The 27,400-nt window shown below is 45.4% G+C and overlaps 1 protein-coding gene across 1 annotated transcript in view; it reads left to right on the plus strand.

The window, feature by feature from the left end:
* The first annotated feature begins 401 nt into the window (after positions 1-401).
* Positions 402-27,400, plus strand: part of sema3d (sema domain, immunoglobulin domain (Ig), short basic domain, secreted, (semaphorin) 3D) — a 97,393-nt gene continuing 70,394 nt past the window's right edge. The window contains exons 1-2 of the mRNA XM_072435729.1: positions 402-589; positions 24,305-24,465. Coding sequence (XP_072291830.1) covers positions 448-589; positions 24,305-24,465 — 303 coding nt within the window. The 5' untranslated portion in view covers positions 402-447. The remainder of the gene's footprint in view (positions 590-24,304; positions 24,466-27,400) is intronic.

The raw sequence follows: 27,400 nt of genomic DNA on the forward strand, positions 1-27,400 counted from the left end.
GGAATTAGGTCACATTCATTCATCTCTCTCCTTCCTGCAGCTTGGGCCCACATGCCTAAATGATCCACTATGACTGTGTGTGCAAGACACCGGCCATTTATTTCAAATCAGAAAAGAATCACTGACACAGCAATCAACCAAATCTCCAAACCCTACAGCCAGTGTAATTTGCCAGAGGATTAAATGATTTATCAGTTTCAAAGCCATTGTTGCAGGGGGAGGAACTTTTGTTTGAGACAACCTTTGTTTTGGCAAACAGATTTCAACATGACACAAAGGGAAGCGGCTGCAACAGCTGATGTGGAATGACTGAAGAATGAAGGTTGACATTCTTGTTTGGTTCCATGGTGAAGGGAGTGAATAGTCTCCAGATTGCTCATGGCTGCTCCTCTGTTGCAGGGCTGAGGACACAAGGACACTGGACCATTGGACAAGATAGTTGGGACAATGTCCAGCTCCACTCATGTCCACAGGAGGACAGGACTTGGACACGTGCTGCTAATGCTCGTAGGAGTGACAGAATGGAGAGTTTTATCTGCTGCGACAAGCTTCAAACAGAGTGTCCCCAGGGTCAAACTAAGCTACAAAGGTAAGGACTAAAACACATTTATTTTTTGATGCACGGAATGTAACATAAGCTGTTTTTGGTCACTGGCAAATGTCCATAGAAATGAATTTACCATAATAACAACAATTTTTTTGTGAGTTTTTGAACAAACTGAAAATGTGACACAGTGGCAGAGTGTTTAGCACTCGCACCTCACAGCAAAAAGGCTCTGGGTTTGACTCTCGGCCCAGACTGTACAGAGTTTGCATGTTTCTCTGTGTCTGGGTGGGATTCTTCTAGGCTCTGGTTCAATAGTTCAAAGATATTCATTTATATGCCTGATATGAGATTTGTCTTATGTTTATGTTGTATTTTATTCTTAATCCTGCAAACTGTTATTCATTTATAGATTTTGGTTTCATTCTGGTTTCCTCTACCACTAAAAACATGTACAGGACGCTCCTTAAAATAGATGATTTATACATTGAATAGAGGTCAGTAAAATGTGTTTTTCTAAAAGTGAATTGTAAACCTTCACTAAAATGTATTTACAGTTCTAATGATATTCTCCGTGTCCAGCAATGTAGAGGCATTGTGTAGCCATTACCCACAGTTAACCTTATTAAACAAATACATTGTCATGAAGGAAATTAGCTTGAAAGAAGGATCTGACCATCTTGTGGGTTGCGATTTCCAAACACTCTTGACTAATCTGTTGTTCTTGGCTAGACTTTTACGTGGGATTTTAGCAAATCATGGATCACAATATTGACAGCGCCAATGGCAGTGCTATCCCATAATTCCAATGGCTGTTGTAACGGAGCACAGGAGCAAGTTACTCTGTCTCTTCTGTATTAGCCAGTCGCCCCTAAATCAGCAGCCCGGGGGTAGATTGCCTCTTGTAGCCATGAGTTGTTGTAGAAACAGTGCTTCAAAGTTGCTATTTATCACCACAAAGAAAGCATGCAAACGTCGCGCGCCATAAAAATCCATTCCCTGCTGTGAGCCAAGACGTCTCTTCTAAGGCTCTGGAAATAGATGTCCATCCATGTTCTGGGTGTCCAACATAAATATGTGTAATTAGTGCTCGGGATCATGCCGGCTGGAGACAGGGTTTACACAGGAGGCTGTTCCACCAGGAGCAGTTGATAAAACAAATGGATATAGTTTCTCTGACAGAGGGCCAAAAGCTTTCTTAACCCTGCTCTTAAGGTTTAAGGCTGGCAAAAACCAGCTGACTGTGTACAATCTCAGGTAAAAGCTCTCTTTAATCATAGTCCAGGCAGTTCATTCAGCAAATTTGAATACACTACAACTTTTGTATTTGTAGGCAATGCTAAGATTAAAAGTGCACTAGTAACTTTTAACTTGCCTCTTGTGTCTATGGAGAAGGGATTGTTTTGCTTGGAATGTAATATTTCATTAAATGTTTGTTTTCATTGATATAAAATACCTTGACAAACATGCATTCATTATGTGAGCTTGTTGGCTCCTTAACAGATCTGACTTGTAGCTTAGCTTGTTCTGTTTGTCTCCCTGGAGATAGTTTACATTGGAACATTCCAGGCAAAGAAATAGCATGTCCATGAAGACAAGCAGGTGGCCTCTTGCTGTTGTTGTTTTGCTTTTAATGGTGGTTTGCAGCCAACTGAAAAGGTGCATTAACCTACTGGATTGAGTGTGGACCGATCAACAGAAACCATAATACCAAAAGGTGATTGTAGTGTAACACTACAAAGACGCTCTTAACTCTATAATCTTCCAATCAGACTTCAAGCCACTACTTTTTTCACTCACTTTTAGCTCTGCAGCCCATACAACGGTGCATCTAATTTATAGATTTTTACTGGCTAACGGCCACCGGGGGGCACTCTAGCAGGAAGCACAATGGATTGACACACTGTAGAAGAAGACGCCAGTGGACAGTGGAAGCACTGTCCAGGGGACATGATGTCTACTCTGTATTTTAAGCTTCAAAATTATGTGTGTTTTATTACAATCAGACTCTTTCTCACTGAGAAATTAGTCTAATGAGGAAGTGACTTGCGAAACGCAAGTCGGAGCATGGACATGGCGGAATGCAGTTTAGAACCATTTCTTCTTCTTTTTCTTCTTTGGTGTTTTTGGTAGTTGGCATCAAGTGTTACATTACCGCCACCTACGGTAGCTGTACGTCTTAGACTTTATACTATATTTGCTGGACTTTATACTTAAACTTTATTCGTCTTAAACTTTAGACTTCAGTCGTTAGACTTTATTTTTTAGACCGCAGTAAATGTACCTTTTCAGACTCCCCCCACCCCCCTTTATTCTTCAGACTCCAGGCTGCTTTCTTCCTCTTTTTCTTCTATGGTGTTTTTGTCGTCAAAATGTATATATATCTTAGAATGGCGGAATGTTGGTGACTGGTGACTTCAGCGCCAGTGACATCATTGTGATGATGTGACATCATCGTCACGGCCATGGTACAGTTTTTGTTGTTGTTGTTGTTGTTGTTGTTGTTGTTATGTTGGGGGGGGGGCAATAGAATGAAGTCTAAAGAACTACAACAACTACATGCGAGAGTCTGGATAGATGGCTCGCTGCTGGTTGTGTGCAAAGACACGGCTCAGCAAAAACAGTGATTGGGATTAAAAGTCTGGATGGAAAGAACATTCTTCTTTCGGACGCTGAAAGAAACACAGTCAGAGAAGTTATCACAGGTATCCCTACGATGGTGACTGTGGATGAAGTAAAGGAGAATTTAACTGGAGCTAAGGTAGTGGATGCTAGGCGGTTGAAAACAACCCGGTTTGGAGAAAGATGTGACAGCCTGAAGGTAATGATATTGAAGGTGGTAAATACCTGCCAGGTGTTCATTGGATACTTGAGCTATGGCCGTATATTCAACCGCCCCTACGCTGCTTCAGGTGCCAGCGGGAAGCCAGAGGGAAGCAAAGATGTGGTAAATGTGCAGGAGATCACAAGTATGGGAGATGTGACAAAGGAGCTAAACTGAAGTGCTGTAACTGGGGAAGAGCATAGCTCTGCCTACAGGGGATGCAGGTTTAGCAAAAGAGTTGCTGAGGTGCAAAAGATTAAAGACTCTCAAAGCATATCCTATGCGGATGCAGTCAAGAAAGTGTCAAGTAAAGAGGTGAAAGTAAATACAGTGAGAGAAGCCAGCACTGCTCACGACCAGAGCGAAGCGAGAGAAGCTTTGCTCCCAAGTGTGAAGGTTCCAAATGTGAAGGTTCCAAGTGTGGTCTACGAGTGGCAGCTCGTAGACGCACGGCGTAGACTTTTTAACACCAAAGCAATGGAAGGAGTACTTTTACGGACTACGACAGAGTCTGAGGACAAAGCACTGGAAGTCAAGGCACTGGAAGAAGAACTTTTAGGACTACGACAAAGTCTAAGGAATAAAGTCTGGCGGTAATGCAACACTCGGATGTCAACCGCCATAAAACAACAACAACAACAACAACAACAACAACAAATGTGAAGGTTCCAAGTGTGAAGGTTCCAAGTGTGGAGGTTCCAAGTGTGGAGGCTCCAAGTGTGAAGGTTCCAAATGTGAAGGTTCCAAGTGTGGAGGTTCCAAGTGTGGAGGCTCCAAGTGTAAAGGTTCCAAATGTGAAGGTTCCAAGTGTGGAGGTTCCAAGTTTGGAGGCTCCAAGTGTGGAGGTTCCAGAATTACTGAGAATACCTTGGTTGTGGATGGAGAGGATTTTGTACTCTTTATGGTGGATGATAAACTGTGCTGCTCAAACTCAAAAGAGATCTGACAGGATCTGGATCATTGCTAAAGCTGCAGGAAGATTCCTTGGAACAAAAGAGCTTGAATGGGTAGAAATAGAAAGCAGAAGATGAAGAAAAGTCAGCTCTGGAATAAAGTCTGGAGGAATCTGAAGAATGAAATCTAGAGAATGAAGTCTGGCGGTAATGTAACACTTGTATACCAGCCGCCATAAAACACCAATGAAGAAGTAGAAGAAGGGCTGTTGGCAGCTAACTGAAAAGGTGCACTTATCGCCACCCACTGTAGTTGTGTCTTCTGTAGTTGTACATCTTTTGTTGTTGTACATCTTCAAAGTATGTGTTTAACGTTATACCGTAAAAAAAAAGAAAAAAAGAAAAAAAGTGAATGAGACAGAAGGAGAAAAAGAGAAAAATAGAAAGAGAGAGAAAGAGAGTTAAAAAAAAAACTAAAATGTGTATGATATGTGTAGTCATCAGGAGATGATTTCACTGTATGACATCATCTAAAGTCTAAGACGTACAACAACAGTACAGTAGGTGGCGGTAAGGGGGGGAGACCAGCGGTAATGTAACACTTGCATACCAACCGCCATAAAACACCAAAGAAGTGTCTATAAATGGGGAAGAATAAAGTCTAAAGAATAAAGTCTGGTGGTAATGTAACACTTGGATAACAGCCATAAAATACCAAAGAAGAAGAAGGTGGCGGTAATGTAACACTTGGATACCAACCGCCAAAAACGGCAAAGAAGAACTACAGTGGGTGGCGGTAATGTAACACTTGGATACCAATCGCTATAAAACACCAAAGAAGAAGCTGCAAAATTTCGGGACCATTATTATGGCTTGCCATTGCACAGCGTCTAAAGAATAAAAACTAAAGTCTAAAGAATATGGCAATAAATACACCTTTGCAGTTGGCTGCAAGCCACCATTAAAAGCAACAACAAAAACAACGAATTTCCCCTAGCTCCCGGTCACGTAACTTTGGCGTCCGAGTGAAAAACGTCAGGAAATCTCAGATAAAAATGGACTTCTGTAATACATATTGGTAAAATCCCTCTGACACTTACATATGTATGGACTCAAGCTAAGGTAAGCGGCTAACGCTAGCAACTTTGCAGCTTAACTGTTTAAGTTTTTTTTGCATCTTTTAGTCATGTTGTGTCCAGCTAAAGACCTGTTGCGGTCGTTTTTTCCGACTCTTATTATTGGCCCCTATGTAGGGAAAAGTGTCGACATTTGGATGCAGACTATATATCTGAGCAAGGGAACTTCATTTGCACACTAATGCAAACATGACGGACAAACTGCTTTACATCAAGGACTACCGGGCCCTTCAACAACTGGATGAAGGTGTTTATGGAACGGTATTGCACTGTTTCAAGCCTCACTTACAGGAGGCTTTTGCAGTTAAATTGATTAAGGATGGTAATGAGAGGGCTTTCGAGGCAGAGCTGGGCATGCTCAAACATATTAGAGCGCTAGACCCTGCTAAGTTTAACATTGTCAAATTTATCGACTCTTTTGTTTGGAGAGCTGATAAATGTTTGGTCTTTGAAATGTTGGACATTAGTCTTTATAGCTTGTTGGTCAAAACAAGTACCTTAAGTCTGACTGAGATAAGAGCAATTGCTCACCAGCTTTTGGTAGCTTTTGATGGCCTTCAACAGTTGGGTGTGGTCCACACGGACCTCAAGCTTGACAACATTATGCTTGTCGATATAAAATTCCATCCATTGAAGGTAAAACTGATTGACTTTGGTCTAGCCTGCCTAAAGTCACAGCTTAAACAGGGAATGCAGGTGCAACCAAGATCCTATCAAGCTCCAGAGGTCAGCCTGGGCTTGCCTCTGTCTGAAGCTATAGACATGTGGTCTCTGGGCTGTGTTCTAGTCAATCTGTTCCTCGGTGTTCACCCCTTCTCTGACACACCTTATGAAAACCAGAAGACAATTATTGAGGTGCTGGGATTCCCTCCAAATGAACTTTTGACTCAGGGATTATATACAACTAAGTTCTACATACAACAGGAAGATGGATGGTGGAGATTTAAGGCGCCGTATGAATTTATAAGTGATGAAGGTTTGCAGCCACTCAACGGTCAAGGTCCGTTGCTTGGTTACAGTCTAGCTCAAGCGATACGATTGGTTACACGGACAATCGAGTATCCTGAATACACTGATAGAATGGCCTTCCTGAGTCTATGTGAATCTCTGTTGAATTTAGATTATAGCAAGAGGTTAACTCCATGTACTGCCTTGTGTCATCCATTTATTACACTGGAATACCTGGAGGAAGACCAAAGTTACTATGCCAACTGGGCACGAGACATGATGACCATAAGCAAAAACATCTATTACAGTGGCCCCCAGGAACCAGCCGCTAAAGAGGACATACAAAAGAACACCCAAAATCAATGTGACAATGAAGATAATCTTCTCCAAGAGTACAGGACCCTGTGGAGTATTCATGAAGGGGTTTTTGGACAAGTGTTCCTCTGCTTCAAGACTGACACATCTGAGATTGTAGCTGTGAAAGGGTTAAAAAGAAGCAACCAGGAGGCATTCAAGAGAGAGGTGCGGATGCTCTGCCTTGTGAAACAGCTCGATCTTGAAAAGTACAACATTGTCAAATTGAATGACTCTTTCGTTCAGCACAATCATATGTATCTGACTTTTCAAATGTTGGACATCAGTCTAAAAGACATGTTGGCTAAACAGGGTACCTTTAAGCTGAGTGAGATAAGACCAATCGCTCAGCAGCTCCTGGTAGCGTTTGATGGCCTCAAACAGCTAGGGGTGGTCCATACAGACCTCAAACTTGACAATGTAATGTTTGTCAATCAAAAATATTATCCTTTCAAGGTCAAATTGATTGATTTTGGTCAAGCCCACCTGAAGTCAGAGCTGAAACAAGGAATGCAGTTACAGCCAAGAGCCTTCCGTGCTCCAGAGGTCAGTCTGGGTCTGCCTCTGTCTGAGGCTATAGACATGTGGTCTCTCGGCTGTGTTCTAGTCTATCTGTACCTGGGTGTCAACCTCTTCCCTGGCAATCCTTATGAGAACCAGAAGATCATCATTGAAACTCTGGGTTTTCCTCCAAATGAAATTTTGAGCCAGGGAATCTACACAAAGATATTCTACACCCTGAATGAAAATGGCCAGTGGAGATTAAAGACTCCAGAAGAGATCGAAGTCACAGTATATTTGAAGCCCCTCAACACAAAACCTCCACTGCAAGGTTTATGTTTAGATGAAGTGATCCTGTCCTATCCAAGCATAATCCAGAATACTGAATTCAGAGACAGGCTGACATTTCTGAGCCTATGTGAATGTCTTTTGAATCAAGATTATGGGAAGAGATTAACTCCGGGAACAGCCTTGTATCATCCATTTATCACCCTGGAGTACCTGGAGGAGGACAGTGACTATGTAAACTGGGCACGAGACATGATGACCATGATCAACAACAACCTGAGTGGCCCCCAGGAACCAGCCGCTAAAGATGAGCAAAAGAGGACTGCAACAAATCAATGTGAGTCACTCCACTCATCTTGGGAATATGATTGTGCTGATCATGAAAACAATTCACTGCAGGAGCCTCAAAATAAAGTGAAGTCTGCAAAAGACAGCTTCAATGGACTACAACAAAAAGCTGTGTGCGTTCTACAGCAAGAAGAGGAGCAGCCATGTGGCTGTGATTTGGGGGTAAATCCCCAGGTTGTGGGCAACATCTCAAAGCAAGACTTCATCAGCAATCCTGAGAGTGTTACACAGCACAAGTCGACCACCAACAGAAACCCAGCGCAACGCTCAATCAAATAAAATCACAGAAAATGCAATGACAAAGTGGACCGTTGTCTGGAGGAACTAAAACTGGGAGAAGAATCTTTCTTTTTCTTGAATTTTTGTTCCCGTGAGATATATATATATGTATTTTTTTTTTAAAAACTTGTTCTCACCCTCCGTGTGCGGACTCTATTTCTCCCCCCTCAAGCTCGGGACCTCTACCAGAGGCCTGGGAGCTTGAGGGTTCTTCAGTATCTTTGCTGTTCCGAGCACTGCACTTTTCTGGACCGAGATGCTCAAGCCATTCCTCCAGTTTGGGGGTCACTGCCCCAAGTGCTCCGATCACTACGGGCACCACCAATACCTTCACGCTCCAGGCCTTCTCTACGCCTTGATTTTTCTCTAGTTTTTCATGTTCCTTTTTTTGGATGTACTCATGGTACTGCAATGTCCACCACCACGGCTTTCCTCTGATCCTTGTCAACCACCTCTCTCTCTATATATATATCCTTTGTGTGTGTGTGTTTGTGTGTATGTGTACATGTAAGTGTATATATGCATACACTTTTTTCTTTTCTTAAATCATTTAAAAAGGATAATAAAAACAAATAATTTGGTTTCCAAGAGAAAGTGCAACCCACGAACATGTACAACAATGTCAGAAACGGTTTGTCGTCTGTCGCTAACTTCCGAGTTTGAGATTAATTTGGAACAACTTAATTTCAACTCTTGGAATAAAGTATTGCCTTAATTAAATCAAGTAGCCTTGCTTTAAAGAAATTAGTAAATGGAACCTTTGCTCTTGCACTTGATGAGATGTTTAGTGTTTTAATTACGTACATTTCATCTCCTGTTCTACTTATTACATTACAATGTTACTTGCAGAAAAATGTTGCAAATCATAAGTTAGTCCAACAATACTTTTTTCATTCATTTATGTTTTTATTTTGTCCAAATCAACAAACTAACAATCACACTTAAAGGTGGTATGGACGATTTTTCGGCGATTTGAGAAGCAGGCGGAAGTGCGCATGCGCACTCCCCCGTGCGGACTGATACAACACACACGTGCGTTTGTTTATTAGCGCAACGAAGCGCATCGCTTGTCTCCCGTAGATTTCTGTCCACTTCTGCGTCAGCTCGAACTGTCTTTCTCTGTCTTCATTTTGCCCTGTACACCGAGGGAACTATATTATGATAGATCCATGCGCTTAGGCACGCGGAAACGTGGGGACGAGCCTGACGCGGCTGCAGGTGAGCGGTAGGTGCGTTTTATGATTGATACGTGGCAGGACAAATGATTTATCCACGCCACGAGGAAATATGATAAACAAAATTGCTGAAAAAAATCGTCCATACCACCTTTAAGAAACAAGAAAAAAGTGGAGAAAAAAAATTCTGCATACGGCTGGTGCATTTGTGACCAGCCGTATGAAAACCAGTAACAAGTGTAGCCTTTGCCAACCTCTGGGCGAGGTTGGCAAAGGCCAGGCCCAAAAAGTGTCAAAAGGCCAGAGCCATCAGAGTCAAGCTGTTCTAGCCTGTATCAAAGCCCTCCTTTCTGGGCTAAGACTTGACACCACAAAGCAATCCAATGACGTCTCACTCATGCACATCTGATAATAGTGAGAGGCTGGAGGTCCAGGGATCTTGACAGTGACCAGAGTAATCTAAATAAACCTAAATAAGCATAAACATATACTGTCACAAAGAAAAAAAACATCACTAAGAATGTTTTACTGTTGCATCTGATGTAGAGCAGAGTTTTGAACTTACAATGAGACACGAGGCAGTCCTGCCCCAGTCCTGCCACTGTCCTGCCCCAATCCTGTCCCAGTCCTGCCCCAGTCTTGCCCCAGTCCTGAGCTTAACCAGAACTTCCTCTCGCTTTACGGCGCTTTCCTACGCGCTTCGGCACTTTCCGGCGCTTTCCAGCGCGCTTCAGAACTTTCAGGCGCGCTTCGGCGGAATCGACCCTCACTGCCTCTGTTCGACCGTATTGTGCACCCCTGATTTAGACAATGGCCTATGTGCGGCAAGGGCGCAAATTTGTTCAAAGAATTTAGATATTCTGCTAATTTAAAAAACACTCCCATTTGCGCAATGTCTGAGGGGCTTCACACGGCATGGACCAGTGTCTGAGGGGCTTCACGCGGGACATGGACCAGTGTCTGAGGGGCTTCACACGGGGCATGGACCAGTGTCTGAGGGGCTTCACACGGCATGGACCAGTGTCTGAGGGGCTTCACGCGGGACATGGACCAGTGTCTGAGGGGCTTCACACGGGGCATGGACCAGTGTCTGAGGGGCTTCACACGGCATGGACCAGTGTCTGAGGGGCTTCACGCGGGACATGGACCAGTGTCTGAGGGGCTTCACGCGGGACATGGACCAGTGTCTGAGGGGCTTCACACGGGGCATGGACCAGTGTCTGAGGGGCTTCATACGGCATGGACCAGTGTCTGAGGGGCTTCACACGGCATTGACCAGTGTCTGATGGGCTTCACACGGCATGGACCAGTGTCTGAGGGGCTTCACACGGCATGGACCAGTGTCTGAAGGGCTTCACACGGCATGGACCAGTGTCTGAGGGGCTTCACACGGCATGGACCAGTGTCTGATGGGCTTCACACGGCATGGACCAGTGTCTGAGGGGCTTCACACGGCATGGACCAGTGTCTGAGGGGCTTCACACGGCATGGACCAGTGTCTGAGGGGCTTCACACGGCATGGACCAGTGTCTGAGGGGCTTCACACGGTTCATGGACCAGTGTCTGAGGGGCTTCACACAGGGCATGTACCAGTGTCTGAGGGGCTTCACACGGGGCATGGACCAGTGTCTGAGGGGATTCACACGGCATGGACCAGTGTCTGAGGGGCTTCACACGGGGCATGGACCAGTGTTTGAGGGGCTTCACACGGCATGGACCAGTGTCTGAGGGGCTTCACACGGGGCATGGACCAGTGTCTGAGGGGCTTCACACGGGGCATGGACCAGTGTCTGAGGGGCTTCACACGGCATGGACCAGTGTCTGAGGGGCTTCACGCGGGACATGGACCAGTGTCTGAGGGGCTTCACGCGGGACATGGACCAGTGTCTGAGGGGCTTCACACGGGGCATGGACCAGTGTCTGAGGGGCTTCATACGGCATGGACCAGTGTCTGAGGGGCTTCACACGGCATTGACCAGTGTCTGATGGGCTTCACACGGCATGGACCAGTGTCTGAGGGGCTTCACACGGCATGGACCAGTGTCTGAAGGGCTTCACACGGCATGGACCAGTGTCTGAGGGGCTTCACACAGGACATGGACCAGTGTCTGAGGGGCTTCACGCGGGACATGGACCAGTGTCTGAGGGGCTTCACACGGGGCATGGACCAGTGTCTGAGGGGCTTCACACGGCATGGACCAGTGTCTGAGGGGCTTCACACGGTTCATGGACCAGTGTCTGAGGGGCTTCACACAGGGCATGTACCAGTGTCTGAGGGGCTTCACACGGGGCATGGACCAGTGTCTGAGGGGATTCACACGGCATGGACCAGTGTCTGAGGGGCTTCACACGGGGCATGGACCAGTGTTTGAGGGGCTTCACACGGCATGGACCAGTGTCTGAGGGGCTTCACGCGGGACATGGACCAGTGTCTGAGGGGCTTCACACGGGGCATGGACCAGTGTCTGAGGGGCTTCACACGGCATGGACCAGTGTCTGAGGGGCTTCACGCGGGACATGGACCAGTGTCTGAGGGGCTTCACGCGGGACATGGACCAGTGTCTGAGGGGCTTCACACGGGGCATGGACCAGTGTCTGAGGGGCTTCATACGGCATGGACCAGTGTCTGAGGGGCTTCACACGGCATTGACCAGTGTCTGATGGGCTTCACACTGCATGGACCAGTGTCTGAGGGGCTTCACACGGCATGGACCAGTGTCTGAAGGGCTTCACACGGCATGGACCAGTGTCTGAGGGGCTTCACACGGCATGGACCAGTGTCTGATGGGCTTCACACGGCATGGACCAGTGTCTGAGGGGCTTCACACGGCATGGACCAGTGTCTGAGGGGCTTCACACGGCATGGACCAGTGTCTGAGGGCCTTCACACGGCATGGACCAGTGTCTGAGGGGCTTCACACGGTTCATGGACTAGTGTCTGAGGGGGTTCACACAGGGCATGTACCAGTGTCTGAGGGGCTTCACACGGGGCATGGACCAGTGTCTGAGGGGATTCACACGGCATGGACCAGTGTCTGAGGGGCTTCACACGGGGCATGGACCAGTGTTTGAGGGGCTTCACACGGCATGGACCAGTGTCTGAGGGGCTTCACACGGGGCATGGACCAGTGTCTGAGGGGCTTCACACGGCATGGACCAGTGTCTGAGGGGCTTCACACGGTTCATGGACCAGTGTCTGAGGGGCTTCACACGGCATGGACCAGTGTCTGAGGGGCTTCACACGGGGCATGGACCAGTGTCTGAGGGGCTTCACACGGCATGGACCAGTGTCTGAGGGGCTTCACGCGGGACATGGACCAGTGTCTGAGGGGCTTCACGCGGGACATGGACCAGTGTCTGAGGGGTTTCACACGGGGCATGGACCAGTGTCTGAGGGGCTTCACACGGCATGGACCAGTGTCTGAGGGGCTTCACACGGCATGGACCAGTGTCTGATGGGCTTCACACGGCATGGACCAGTGTCTGAGGGGCTTCACGCGGGACATGGACCAGTGTCTGAGGGGCTTCACACGGCATGGACCAGTGTCTGAGGGGCTTCACACGGCATGGACCAGTGTCTGAGGGGCTTCACGCGGGACATGGACCAGTGTCTGAGGGGCTTCACACGGCATGGACCAGTGTCTGAGGGGCTTCAAGCGGGACATGGACCAGTGTCTGAGGGGATTCACACAGCATGGACCAGTGTCTGAGGGGCTTCACACGGGGCATGGACCAGTGTCTGAGGGGCTTTACACGGCATGGACCAGTGTCTGAGGGGCTTCACACGGGGCATGGACCAGTGTCTGAGGGGCTTCACACGGGGCATGGACCAGTGTCTGAGGGGCTTCACACGGGACATGGACCAGTGTCTGAGGGGCTTCACACGGGGCATGGACCAGTGTCTGAGGGGCTTCACACGGCATGGACCAGTGTCTGAGGGGCTTCACACGGGACATGGACCAGTGTCTGAGGGGCTTCACACCGGGCATGGACCAGTGTCTGAGGGGCTTCACACGGAATGGACCAGTGTCTGAGGGGCTTCAAACGGCATGGACCAGTGTCTGAGGGGCTTCACACGGGGCATGGACCAGTGTCTGAGGGGCTTCACACGGTTCATGGACCAGTGTCTGAGGGGCTTCACACGGTTCATGGACCAGTGTCTGAGGGGCTTCACACGGCATGGACCAGTGTCTGAGGGGCTTCACACGGCATGGACCAGTGTCTGAGGGGCTTCACACGGCATGGACCAGTGTCTGAGGGGCTTCACACGGTTCATGGACCAGTGTCTGAGGGGCTTCACACGGGACATGGACCAGTGTCTGAGGGGCTTCACACGGCATGGACCAGTGTCTGAGGGGCTTCACACGGCATGGACCAGTGTCTGAGGGGCTTCACACGGCATGGACCAGTGTCTGAGGGGCTTCACACGGGGCATGGACCAGTGTCTGAGGGGCTTCACACGGGACATGGACCAGTGTCTGAGGGGCTTCACACAGGGCATGGACCAGTGTCTGAGGGGTTTCACATGGGGCATGTACCAGTGTCTGAGGGGCTTCACGCGGGACATGGACCAGTGTCTGAGGGGCTTCACACGGTTCATGGACCAGTGTCTGAGGGGCTTCACACGGTTCATGGACCAGTGTCTGAGGGGCTTCACACGGGGCATGGACCAGTGTCTGAGGGGCTTCACACTGCATGGACCAGTGTCTGAGGGGCTTCACACGGGGCATGGACCAGTGTCTGATGGGCTTCACACGGGGCATGGACCAGTGTCTGAGGGGCTTCACACGGGACATGGACCAGTGTCTGAGGGGCTTCACACGGGGCATGGACCAGTGTCTGAGGGGCTTCACACGGCATGGACCAGTGTCTGAGGGGCTTCACACGGCATGGACCGGTGTCTGAGGGGCTTCACACGGGACATGGACCAGTGTCTGAGGGGCTTCACACGGGACATGGACCAGTGTCTGAGGGGCTTCACACCGGGCATGGACCAGTGTCTGAGGGGCTTCACACGGGGCATGGACCAGTGTCTGAGGGGCTTCACACAGTTCATGGACCAGTGTCTGAGGGGCTTCACACGGCATGGACCAGTGTCTGAGGGGCTTCACGCGGCATGGACCAGTGTCTGAGGGGCTTCACACGGTTCATGGACCAGTGTCTGAGGGGCTTCACACGGTTCATGGACCAGTGTCTGAGGGGCTTCACACGGGACATGGACCAGTGTCTGAGGGGCTTCACACGGCATGGACCAGTGTCTGAGGGGCTTCACACGGTTCATGGACCAGTGTCTGAGGGGCTTCACACGGTTCATGGACCAGTGTCTGAGGGGCTTCACACGGTTCATGGACCAGTGTCTGAGGGGCTTCACACGGGACATGGACCAGTGTCTGAGGGGCTTCACACGGCATGGACCAGTGTCTGAGGGGCTTCACACGGCATGGACCAGTGTCTGAGGGGCTTCACACGGCATGGACCAGTGTCTGAGGGGCTTCACACGGCATGGACCAGTGTCTGAGGGGCTTCACATGGTTCATGGACCAGTGTCTGAGGGGCTTCACACGGTTCGTGGACCAGTGTCTGAGGGACTTCACACGGCATGGACCAGTGTCTGAGGGGCTTCACACGGCATGGACCAGTGTCTGAGGGGCTTCACACGGCATGGACCAGTGTCTGAGGGGCTTCACACAGTTCATGGACCAGTGTCTGAGGGGCTTCACACGGTTCATGGACCAGTGTCTGAGGGGCTTCACACGGGACATGGACCAGTGTCTGAGGGGCTTCACACCGGGCATGGACCAGTGTCTGAGGGGCTTCACACGGCATGGACCAGTGTCTGAGGGGCTTCACACAGTTCATGGACCAGTGTCTGAGGGGCTTCACACGGCATGGACCGGTGTCTGAGGGGCTTCACACGGGACATGGACCAGTGTCTGAGGGGCTTCACACCGGGCATGGACCAGTGTCTGAGGGGCTTCACACGGGGCATGGACCAGTGTCTGAGGGGCTTCACACAGTTCATGGACCAGTGTCTGAGGGGCTTCACACGGCATGGACCAGTGTCTGAGGGGCTTCACGCGGCATGGACCAGTGTCTGAGGGGCTTCACACGGTTCATGGACCAGTGTCTGAGGGGCTTCACACGGTTCATGGACCAGTGTCTGAGGGGCTTCACACGGGACATGGACCAGTGTCTGAGGGGCTTCACACGGCATGGACCAGTGTCTGAGGGGCTTCACACGGTTCATGGACCAGTGTCTGAGGGGCTTCACACGGTTCATGGACCAGTGTCTGAGGGGCTTCACACGGTTCATGGACCAGTGTTTGAGGGGCTTCACACGGGACATGGACCAGTGTCTGAGGGGCTTCACACGGCATGGACCAGTGTCTGAGGGGCTTCACACGGCATGGACCAGTGTCTGAGGGGCTTCACACGGCATGGACCAGTGTCTGAGGGGCTTCACACGGCATGGACCAGTGTCTGAGGGGCTTCACATGGTTCATGGACCAGTGTCTGAGGGGCTTCACACGGTTCGTGGACCAGTGTCTGAGGGACTTCACACGGCATGGACCAGTGTCTGAGGGGCTTCACACGGCATGGACCAGTGTCTGAGGGGCTTCACACGGCATGGACCAGTGTCTGAGGGGCTTCACACAGTTCATGGACCAGTGTCTGAGGGGCTTCACACGGTTCATGGACCAGTGTCTGAGGGGCTTCACACGGGACATGGACCAGTGTCTGAGGGGCTTCACACGGCATGGACCAGTGTCTGAGGGGCTTCACACGGCATGGACCAGTGTCTGAGGGCCTTCACACGGTTCATGGACCAGTGTCTGAGGGGCTTCACACGGCATGGACCAGTGTCTGAGGGGCTTCACACGGCATGGACCAGTGTCTGAGGGGCTTCACACGGTATGGACCAGTGTCTGAGGGGCTTCACGCGGGACATGGACCAGTGTCTGAGGGGCTTCACACGGTATGGACCAGTGTTTGAGGGGCTTCACGCGGGACATGGACCAGTGTCTGAGGGGCTTCACACGGGGCATGGACCAGTGTCTGAGGGGCTTCACACGGTTCATGGACCAGTGTCTGAGGGGCTTCACACGGTTCATGGACCAGTGTCTGAGGGGCTTCACACGGTTCATGATAGAACACTGTAAAATAAAATAACAAATCACAATAATTTAATAAAAAAATTATTATATTCATTACAATACAATATTTGTATCCCACAGCGTTCTTGAGTATTTAGAGAAACTGCCTCAGTACTGCTAAGTATCTGCTGTTATATACCACAAATTCCACAATGCATTATAAACTAAGCATATTTTTGAGTCCTGGTAATATACCAAAGATTATATTCTGGTCGTAGTCTGAAATGCATCACGAGGAATATTGACTTTTTACAATAACTTACCTGAAAAAAGTCCACATTCCCTAAAATTAATTGCGATTGTATTTTACCAGACATTTGATGGTAGCTTTCTGGGAAGTTGCGAGGGCTAACATTGGGGCACTATCCTTAGAGTGCGTGGCTGCAGGGGCCAGACATGCGGCGAATTATTTGAATGTTTTGTGCCCTATCTAACTTCAGTCAGTCTAAGTGTTATTTAAATCAGGCCTATTTCCTAAAATCTTTGATTGGAACTTTGTAATATAAAACTAAATGTGCAGTAAGATTTAGATTAGATTTTCTTTACCCAAAGTCTCTTTATAACTGGTAAAATACACCAAAAACACAGGGAATTTGACCTTCTCTTTCCTTTCAGGTGGACCTTCTCACCACAGGCTAAATCTTCTTTACCCTCATGGCTCTATTTAGAGCTGTATTTCATTAGTGTCATTTAGTGTTGTTAGTTCAAGCCTATTTACACAATAACATAGTATTCTGAATGTCCTTGTATTGGTATACAATATAAGATATGCAAATCACAGCATTATTCTGTTTTAAAATGCTACATTTATTTTTACTATGAGACATTTTCACTCAAATATTTTTTTTGCTTTGACATATCTCAGGCCAAACAGAATCCTTCTCTCTGCAGTCTCCCGTCAGTGTCTCATCATTTGTTTTAAAACACTCTTCTCCTCAAACATCACATCCGTCAAAACCTCACCGAGCGGGAGCGAGAACCCCGGGATCAAAGTCCAACAGTGCCTGCAAAAATATCACGTTTTATTACGATCTCATGATTTAAGACTGGACTTTGAAGATCGTCAAAGGCAGATATGAAAGACAATTTCAAATAACACATGCAGAGTCGGAGGTATGAGCAAAGTTAATAGTATACTTAGAGATAAAGAAGTGTCAGACAGTTGGACATATCGGCTGTGCTAAAAGGTTATTGTTCATGATGTGTCTGCAGATGTGGACAATGTGCCTCACGCCAAAGATGATCTCAACTGCCCTGGTTTTAACAATATTAGCCTTTTTGTCTTAAATACATGTTATAATCCAGGACAATTTATGCATCTGAATTTGATTTAGCATTTTCCACACAAAATTGCGTGTTTTTAAATCTTTCTGGTTCTTTCCACGCTGCAAATTTGTTGCAGAGTTATTGCTTTTTTGAGTAGATATTTGACATTTCCAACATCTGGGGAGGTGGACAATGCAGTGTTTTGACAAAGACAATGGATCAAAATCAGTGAGGAAGACGCCAAAGGACCACCAGCAGCCACACTTTATATCACTGCACTGACGGCTGGTAGTCCATCTGCGATTTGAGCCTCCAACTACAGATGCGCTGGGCTTGTAGCACTTTGGAGCTTTCTGTATCTGTCACTAGGCTGAAATAGAAGAAACGCACATTTCAGTGTTTATCCCTGTTTTGGTGGAAGATGTTGGCTTCTTCCCCCTCCACACAGTGCTACAGAAAGGTTCTAGGACCCCAAGTGTCTCATCCGTCAACATCTGAAACATAAGACCTACATGTAGAAAAATACAAAAATAATGTCAAATGTTGAAAATGAAAATAAGCAATAAATGCACAGGTTTTTGTTTATTACATTTTAGCGAGCAGAGCATATTGATCATCAGTAACTGCATAGTATGCCAGAATTAGCCAAGATGCTAGTGTCCACCTGCTGTCTGTTGCCTGGTGGACAGAGGTCACCCTGAAAACGTGCAACAAATGAAACATACAAATAAAATAACATGCATCAAGTGGGAAAATGAGTCATATAAGGCGCAAGCAGCAGTAGCATAGACACATTCATTTCAGTGTAAAACATGCAGGTTATTGATCCGCTCGCACTGTTCATAATAAAGACCCGTTAAAGGGAAAGACACATGCAGGGTGTTAACAAAAGATGCAGTGGCAGGAATTTGGTGTCGATCTGTTCTGTGTGTCAAGATTTGCCTGATTGCTGTTGTGATACTGTTCCATTCTTTGAAAGATCTAATGGAAAAGGCTGGTTGACTGAATGCCGTCTTCTTGAATGGGATGAGACAGTCTCCCCTAGATGAATCTGGAGAGACGCGACTGGAGCTCGATTTTACGCTGACAGATTCCCTTAGTGGTGGGGGAGCTTGATCTAATCTAAATCTAAAGCTAATAAATCAGGCAGTTATCTGTGAACGTGATGAGATTGGCTCAGTTTAAAGTATTGTGATTAAACAAGAAGCTGCAGTGATGGAAGAGGTGTCTGGTTATACTCTGACTGTGGAGGTGCAGGAGTGGTGTGGTTGGCCTGGGACCGAAGAGTCAGGCGGGACAAATCATTGAGCGCGTGTACATTTAGGCAGCTCAGGTGGACATGGCATTTTGGATGAATCTGAAATGTCATATATTTCCTTTTAATAGCATTTTCAATAGTTTAAAGTAAATATTCCATACATCTCATGAAGTGTGTATTTGAGAACGGATGAGGCCGGTGTGATTTCTCATTCGTCCAACAGTGTTCCAACTTGAAACAGTGTTCAGATGTCTACACTTTTTCTACAATAGAATGGATGAGATGAACAAAAATTACTTTGATATCATTTGATATTCTGTATCTGCCAATATTCAAGCGTAAAAGGTGCATTATGTAGCTTTTATGGTGGATATTGCATTGCCTGCAATCTTCCAAAGTGTGGCATTCATCAATCTATCTCCAATTAAGTCAAGGGGTCACTAGGTCAAGTTACAGGTCGGATCTGTGAAGATAACTAATGCCATGGAGACAAGCAGGTATCGGACCACCCACTGGAAAAAGTTACATTTTGTACTTTTTTAGTTATAGGATTAGAAGATAAACTAATTCTTGGCTGAGATGAACTAACCCACTGTGCCCTTATTGGTTAGACACTCTTTTTTTGTGAAAATGATATGTCAGGCATGTTGATGAAGATGAAACAGTTTGAACAATTATCAGAACTATGCTGCTGCACAGTCTCGAGCAGTCAGCGGTTTGGCAACAGAACTGTTCGCTCTTGTTCTTGCAGCCTCAAGAACAAGCACAAACTTCCTCTGAATTTGGGCCTTAATTCTGGACTGAATCTGAACAGTCACACTTTGGGGCAACCCGGACATGGAGAGAACATGCAAACTTCACACAGAAAGGCCCGGTCCGGGAGTCAAACCTGAAACCTTCTGGCTGTGAGGCGAGACAGCTCAGTCAACAGCAACAAACACCATGACGACGTTTTTCCAATCCTGACGCTACAGTTATTGTGACTGGAATGGGCAGTGGAGGATGATCATATTTAGGTTAAAGTTACAACTACTTGCAAACAAGAATATATTAATGAAGCTATTTCAACCAAAAATATTAGAACTTTGTATTTCTTTGAAGAAAACTGATGAAATTGCACAGTTCACCTCAGCTCAGTTCAGGACGTTAGCTCTTTGTCCGCACCATGTCTTCCTTCATAAAAAGACCTCTCTGATGCTGCCGTCCTTTTGAATGGGCCCCACAGTGCTTCATGTTTACCAAACAGATTAGCGTTAGCCGGGTGCTAGCAGGCTAATCTCCGGGCTGTGCGCGCGATGTGGGGGGGTCTATGGGGGAGCGCATTAGCCGGGATTCGGGTGCAGAAGTTCAAATATTGGCGCTTGCTCACCTCTTCACACCAAAAGGGTAATCTCAATGTCAATCCTTTCAAAGCTAGTCCCACACACACTGAGCGGCTCTGTACAGCGAGCGCTGCAGCTGGAGAAAGTCATGAAAAGAAACCAGTGATTTTATTGACTTGATCTGCAAAGGGCACTGCAGGAAAAAGTGCAATGTTTACTTCGGGGTCAATTAGGTTTTTTTTGAGTGCATGGTTCTTAGCAATTTTGAATTTGTACGCTATAAATTAAAGACACAACCTGATTTTGTTTTGAAAAATGTGAAAAATAAAACTGTTCAGCTGTTCTGCTCACCTAATGCATTCTGAGCATCCTAATTATTTATCATGATGAGTTTAAAACTCGCTTTTCACAACCCTTTACAATGTTTGTAAAGCTAACAGATATTAGCATGCTAACAGAGCACTTTGTGAAGATAAGTTTGTTGTCTTAAGTTCGGGAGGTAGGACCACGCCCCTTCCTGCGGCTACACTATTTAAGCATCCATATCACATACACCTGTGTTCATGACGCCATGCCCCTCCCTCTAACCCTCTTTTTAATTATTCTAATTAATCTCCTAGATGGGGGTATCGAGGAGCCTCCAGCCCTCATCGCCAGAAGCCCCAAAATGGCATCCATCTCTGTACAGTTGTGTTGTTCATGTTTCTCGTATGCCAATAAACACTTTGTATCGTAGCGGGGGTCGTGGTCCTTGCTAGTGAACTGCTTTGTGGAAATGAAACGCTCCATAATTAGACGCAGACAGCATGCAGTGGTCTCATTCTGACCCTAAGAGTTGCCTGTCTTTATTGAAACTAAACAGATTACATGATTATTACATGAAAAAAATCAACCCCTTTAACAAAATTGATCGATGTAACAGAAAGATGTCTAACATGGAGGACCAGTCATACTCATATCCCAATGATTCAGAATGATAACAGTATCACGACTTTCATTTGTTTATTTAACTGCACTTCACACTTTGCTCAGTCGTGTTCAAGCAGACCTAACTGACTTAGTTTGCTGCAATGTCATTCCCCTCTCTCATCCCCATTTCACTCCACTGTCCTGTCTAATAAAGCCTATGGGACAAAAATGCATTACCAAAAAGCTGTTCGCCAGAAAAGGTAATCAATTTCATTTATCCATTTCTTTTTCAGCACTGATTTTCTTTCTTAATTTTTGAGTCATTTCATCTATGTGCTTCCTTCTATATGCTTTTTCAAACTACTGACTGCCGCCATCAAACCTGGTCCAAAAGTGTCCAAAAATTACATCCACCTTCTTTCTTTTCTCTCTTTACTTTGGCACACATTGGCATACTGTTTTCAGGAAATGCCCCATGGGAAATATTTCATGGGAAAACTCCTAGAGAAGAGTGACAGCATAAATGGACGTCTGTATTAAAAGACATAAATGTTGTTGCGAGTAGCTAAGGTACAAAACCACTGAGGATTAGTCATCTTCAAATCAAGCTACAACAAGAATGTGCACTTAACTTATTATCCACGTAATTATGAAAACATCTCTGACATGCACCGCAACTGTTCAGTTCATATTATACACATTGCTCTTCAGCATAAGAGCATTTAAAAAGAGATGGTGAATACATAAATGACTCTGGCAGGTAGAATTGTTGCATAGATTATTGATTTGTTTATCTTTTTTTTTTTTAAATTAGCACTGGATTCACAGCATGGACATAACCAAATGCATTCATTCATTTTCTACTGCTTGTTCCTGTTAGGGTGACTTTGGGCATTAGGCAGGGTCCATCCTGGTCGCAGGGTTAACACAGAGACAGAGACAGAGACACACAGACAAACACTCACTCACAAGGGCCAATTTAGAGTTGCCAATTTTGTCTAACACATGCATGTGTTTGGACGGTGGGTTTAAGCTGGAGAACCCAGAGAGAACCCACAGTAACATGGGGAGGACATGCAGACTCCACCCAGAGAGATCGCAATGATTATTTAGGTTGCTCAGTAGGCATTAGTTAAGTGCTGCAAAAATTAATTAGCTCTATTTTTCATGTTTTAAGAAAGTACAAATCAGGTGTATATATATATATATATATATATATATATATATATATATACATACATACATACATACCTGATAATTGTATACCTTAATTATTTCCCTTAATCAAGAAGTTACTATGCCTGGATCATTCTCATCATAACTATTTGTTCATATTTATTTATGTTTTTGTTCATCTTTTATTGAGGCGGCTTAAGGTAACATTACTATAAAGTGGTACAGATAGGTCTAATTACCTTATCATGGCTTTAAGATTCTGAGCCCATAATCTCCCAACCAGGTGTGTCAGAGAGGAACTGTCAGGGCCTAAACGTTTCAGCGTTTACATGCTGTTAAATTTAATATTAGAATTATTCTTACTGTGCATTCATTATGTCAATAAATTCATATATTTTAAGGAAATAATAAAAAAAATATGTTAGAAATAATAAGAAGTAATGTTCTGAGTACAGAAAACGACCATCAGATGTGGTGTTATTTTTCACACGTTCAGAACTGGCCGCTCGTACGCTTGGTTAGCACCTGTGTGCTTAGCACTGACCAATCATATTCTCTCAGTACAGTGATTGACAGGCTTGGACTTCTGGGTGTACGTGTGACGTGGACAGTGGTTGTGGATAGTTAAAACAGTGTGTCTCATGTGTCTGCAGCGCCTCCAGAGGTAAAAGCAGGAACTTTATGGGCGCTTTGGTATTTTTACTGACCATTGTATTTGGAAATATGAGTCTTTGAAGGCTGAGGGCCAGAGGTCATGGTTCACCACTGATGGTTGTGGTCAGTGGCGGCTGGTGATGAAAAATATTGGGAGGGCTATTTGACATTACCTTGTGTGTGTTTTTTTTAATGTCCAAATGTGAATATTTTACATTGACTGTAAATACACATTTTAAATACACATAAGCAACTGAATTAATGAAGTAAACAAACTGTATTTCCACTTTTGGTAATGGTCATACTATGACTTAGAGGCAGATACCACTGGTGAGAAAATACATTTGACATAAAATTACATTTTACTTAAAAAAAAGAGAAAATAAAAAAACACAAACTATTGTTGTGTTTGTTTGGTGCCTGTTTCAAAAACTGCAGAAAACAAAACAAAAATATTTGCTTCTGAGTGGCATTAGTTATGAACTACATGTGTATAAGTCTGAATCATCACAGACATTATTGCTGTCTGGAAAGTTGCTCTAAAAGACTTGTCATTTATAGCATTCTTTCATGGGTTTTCTAATAACCAAACCATCTATTTATGAATAGAAGTTCAGCTATGCTTTCAGCGTTGGCATGATCCAGCGTAATAAACTCAAAAAAACACTCCTGTTTGGTGTGTTTGATAAGAAATCAGCCGCTTTCACGTCATCACAAATGTAGTTTTTATTCAGAGCCAGCACACAGTCAAGATACAGCAAATCACCCGTTTTAGAAAGTTTTAACATGGCTTTTCTCATTGTGACGTTGTTATCTTTCTTTGGATTTGATTGGCTAAAGAGTTCCATTACTTACCAGGCTCATGGGCGATTTCAAACAGCCCATATCGGAAGTTGAATATCATTTGACATATTTGGCTGATTGACAGGAGGGGCTGATGCTGCTGCAGAAATGATGCATGAAAGTTGTAACTGAATAAATGTACTTGAGGTGTTAATGGTAATTGTGAGCTAGAAGAAGACTGTGCGCTGACAGGAAGTACAACATATTACAGTATACGTTCATAATGGGACAATATTTATGTCACCAGAAGATATTTTTTTTTCCCCCAGTTAAATTATTTCAGATTTTAAGTTCAATTTTAGTCATGTTCTCTGTTTTCTTTTGATCTTGGTTTAAGATTGAACGTTGCTTTGACATTGTTTTCAGACGTCTATACTGTACTTTACATATCTATCTCAAGCTCATCTGACATGCTTTGTCTTTGCGTTGCAGATCTGGTTCAGGCTGGCAGTGTCTCTGTTATCCTGGGCCCCTCAGATGGACTGCACTCCCACACACTGCTGCTGGACGAGGAGAGGGGCCGACTGCTCCTGGGGGCCCGTGACCACATCTACCTGCTGGACCCTGACAACCCGGACAAAGCTCCCAAAAAGGTACAGTACATGAGAATTAGGCAAATACAAAAGCAGATGTTCTTGGGGAAGTAGTTTACATTTGATCCATTGTCGGTGTAATCCCTCATTCGTCCAGGCGTGTTCCATAGTAGAAAAAGCTTCAGTTGTAGTCATCTGGACTCAGTTAGAAAAAAATATAGACGTTTCGACTCTCATCCAAGAGTCATTGTCAATAACAGAATTTAGGTCGAGAACTCCGATATTAATACTGTTCTGTGGTAAGACCCGCCCAGGGGAGGGGAGGTTCTGTTGAAACAAACAACTCTTTCTACTTCAGGAAGGCTCCTCCCAATGGGCGGGTCTTACCACAGAACAGTATTAATATCGGAGTTCTCGACCTAAATTAGGTTATTGACAATGACTCTTGGATGAGAGTCGAAACGTCTATATTTTTTTCTAACTGAGTCCAGATGACTACAACTGAAGATTTGATCCATTCTTCAATCTATGGGGCCGCAGTGGCTTAGGGGTTAGACCGTGGCTCCCGAACCCCAACGTTGGCAGTTTAATGTTGGTTCTGGAGCAAAACAGCGTTGTGTTCTTGGCAAGACACTTCACACCCTTAAAGTATGTGTGAATGAGGTGTGAGTGGTGATTGGTGTTCAGATTGGCAGCCACTTTTCTTCCAGTCAGCCCCTGGGCAGCCGTGTGTCAAAAAGCCCTTCATGAATCAGCAACATTATCACTGTCAGAACAAGGGGAAAGTAGCGCAGATCTAAGGGAACTGTTTTAGGTTAGTGCAAACAAACAGCACTCATGTTTTATTATAGTTCCACATGTGCCCAAACAAACAGCACTCATGTTTTATTATAGTTCCACATGGGCCCAAACAAACAGCACTCATGTTTTATTATAGTTCCACATGGGCCCAAACAAACAGCACTCATGTTTTATTATAGTTCCACATGGGCCCAAACAAACAGCACTCATGTTTTATCATAGTTCCACATGGGCCCAAACAAAAAGCTCTCATGTTTTATCATAGTTCCACATGGGCCCAAACAAACAGCACTCATGTTTTATTATAGTTCCACATGGGCCCAAACAAACAGCACTCATGTTTTATTATAGTTCCACATGGGCCCAAACAAACAGCACTCATGTTTTATCATAGTTCCACATGGGCCCAAACAAACAGCACTCATGTTTTATCATAGTTCCACATGGGCCCAAACAAACAGCACTCATGTTTTATCATAGTTCCACATGGGCCCAAACAAACAGCACTCATGTTTTATCATAGTTCCACATGGGCCCAAACAAACAGCACTCATGTTTTATTATAGTTCCACATGTGCCCAAACAAACAGCACTCATGTTTTATTATAGTTCCACATGTGCCCAAACAAACAGCACTCATGTTTTATTATAGTTCCACATGGGCCCAAACAAACAGCACTCATGTTTTATCATAGTTCCACATGTGCCCAAACAAACAGCACTCATGTTTTATTATAGTTCCACATGGGCCCAAACAAAAAGCTCTCATGTTTTATCATAGTTCCACATGTGCCCAAACAAACAGCACTCATGTTTTATTATAGTTCCACATGGGCCCAAACAAACAGCACTCATGTTTTATTATAGTTCCACATGGGCCCAAACAAACAGCACTCATGTTTTATTATAGTTCCACATGTGCCCAAACAAACAGCACTCATGTTTTATTATAGTTCCACATGGGCCCAAACAAACAGCACTCATGTTTTATTATAGTTCCACATGGGCCCAAACAAACAGCACTCATGTTTTATTATAGTTCCACATGTGCCCAAACAAACAGCACTCATGTTTTATCATAGTTCCACATGTGCCCAAACAAACAGCACTCATGTTTTATTATAGTTCCACATGGGCCCAAACAAACAGCACTCATGTTTTATTATAGTTCCACATGGGCCCAAACAAAAAGCTCTCATGTTTTATCATAGTTCCACATGGGCCCAAACAAACAGCACTCATGTTTTATCATAGTTCCACATGTGCCCAAACAAACAGCACTCATGTTTTATCATAGTTCCACATGGGCCCAAACAAACAGCACTCATGTTTTATCATAGTTCCACATGGGCCCAAACAAACAGCACTCATGTTTTATCATAGTTCCACATGGGCCCAAACAAACAGCACTCATGTTTTATCATAGTTCCACATGGGCCCAAACAAACAGCACTCATGTTTTATTATAGTTCCACATGTGCCCAAACAAACAGCACTCATGTTTTATTATAGTTCCACATGTGCCCAAACAAACAGCACTCATGTTTTATTATAGTTCCACATGGGCCCAAACAAACAGCACTCATGTTTTATCATAGTTCCACATGTGCCCAAACAAACAGCACTCATGTTTTATTATAGTTCCACATGGGCCCAAACAAAAAGCTCTCATGTTTTATCATAGTTCCACATGTGCCCAAACAAACAGCACTCATGTTTTATTATAGTTCCACATGGGCCCAAACAAACAGCACTCATGTTTTATTATAGTTCCACATGGGCCCAAACAAACAGCACTCATGTTTTATTATAGTTCCACATGTGCCCAAACAAACAGCACTCATGTTTTATTATAGTTCCACATGGGCCCAAACAAACAGCACTCATGTTTTATTATAGTTCCACATGGGCCCAAACAAACAGCACTCATGTTTTATTATAGTTCCACATGTGCCCAAACAAACAGCACTCATGTTTTATCATAGTTCCACATGTGCCCAAACAAACAGCACTCATGTTTTATTATAGTTCCACATGGGCCCAAACAAACAGCACTCATGTTTTATTATAGTTCCACATGGGCCCAAACAAAAAGCTCTCATGTTTTATCATAGTTCCACATGGGCCCAAACAAACAGCACTCATGTTTTATCATAGTTCCACATGGGCCCAAACAAAAAGCTCTCATGTTTTA

This window comes from Eucyclogobius newberryi, unplaced genomic scaffold (assembly GCF_026437365.1).
Source record: "Eucyclogobius newberryi isolate DKJ021-1_F unplaced genomic scaffold, fEucNew1.0.hap1 SCAF_7, whole genome shotgun sequence".
Lineage (NCBI taxonomy): Eukaryota > Metazoa > Chordata > Actinopteri > Gobiiformes > Gobiidae > Eucyclogobius > Eucyclogobius newberryi.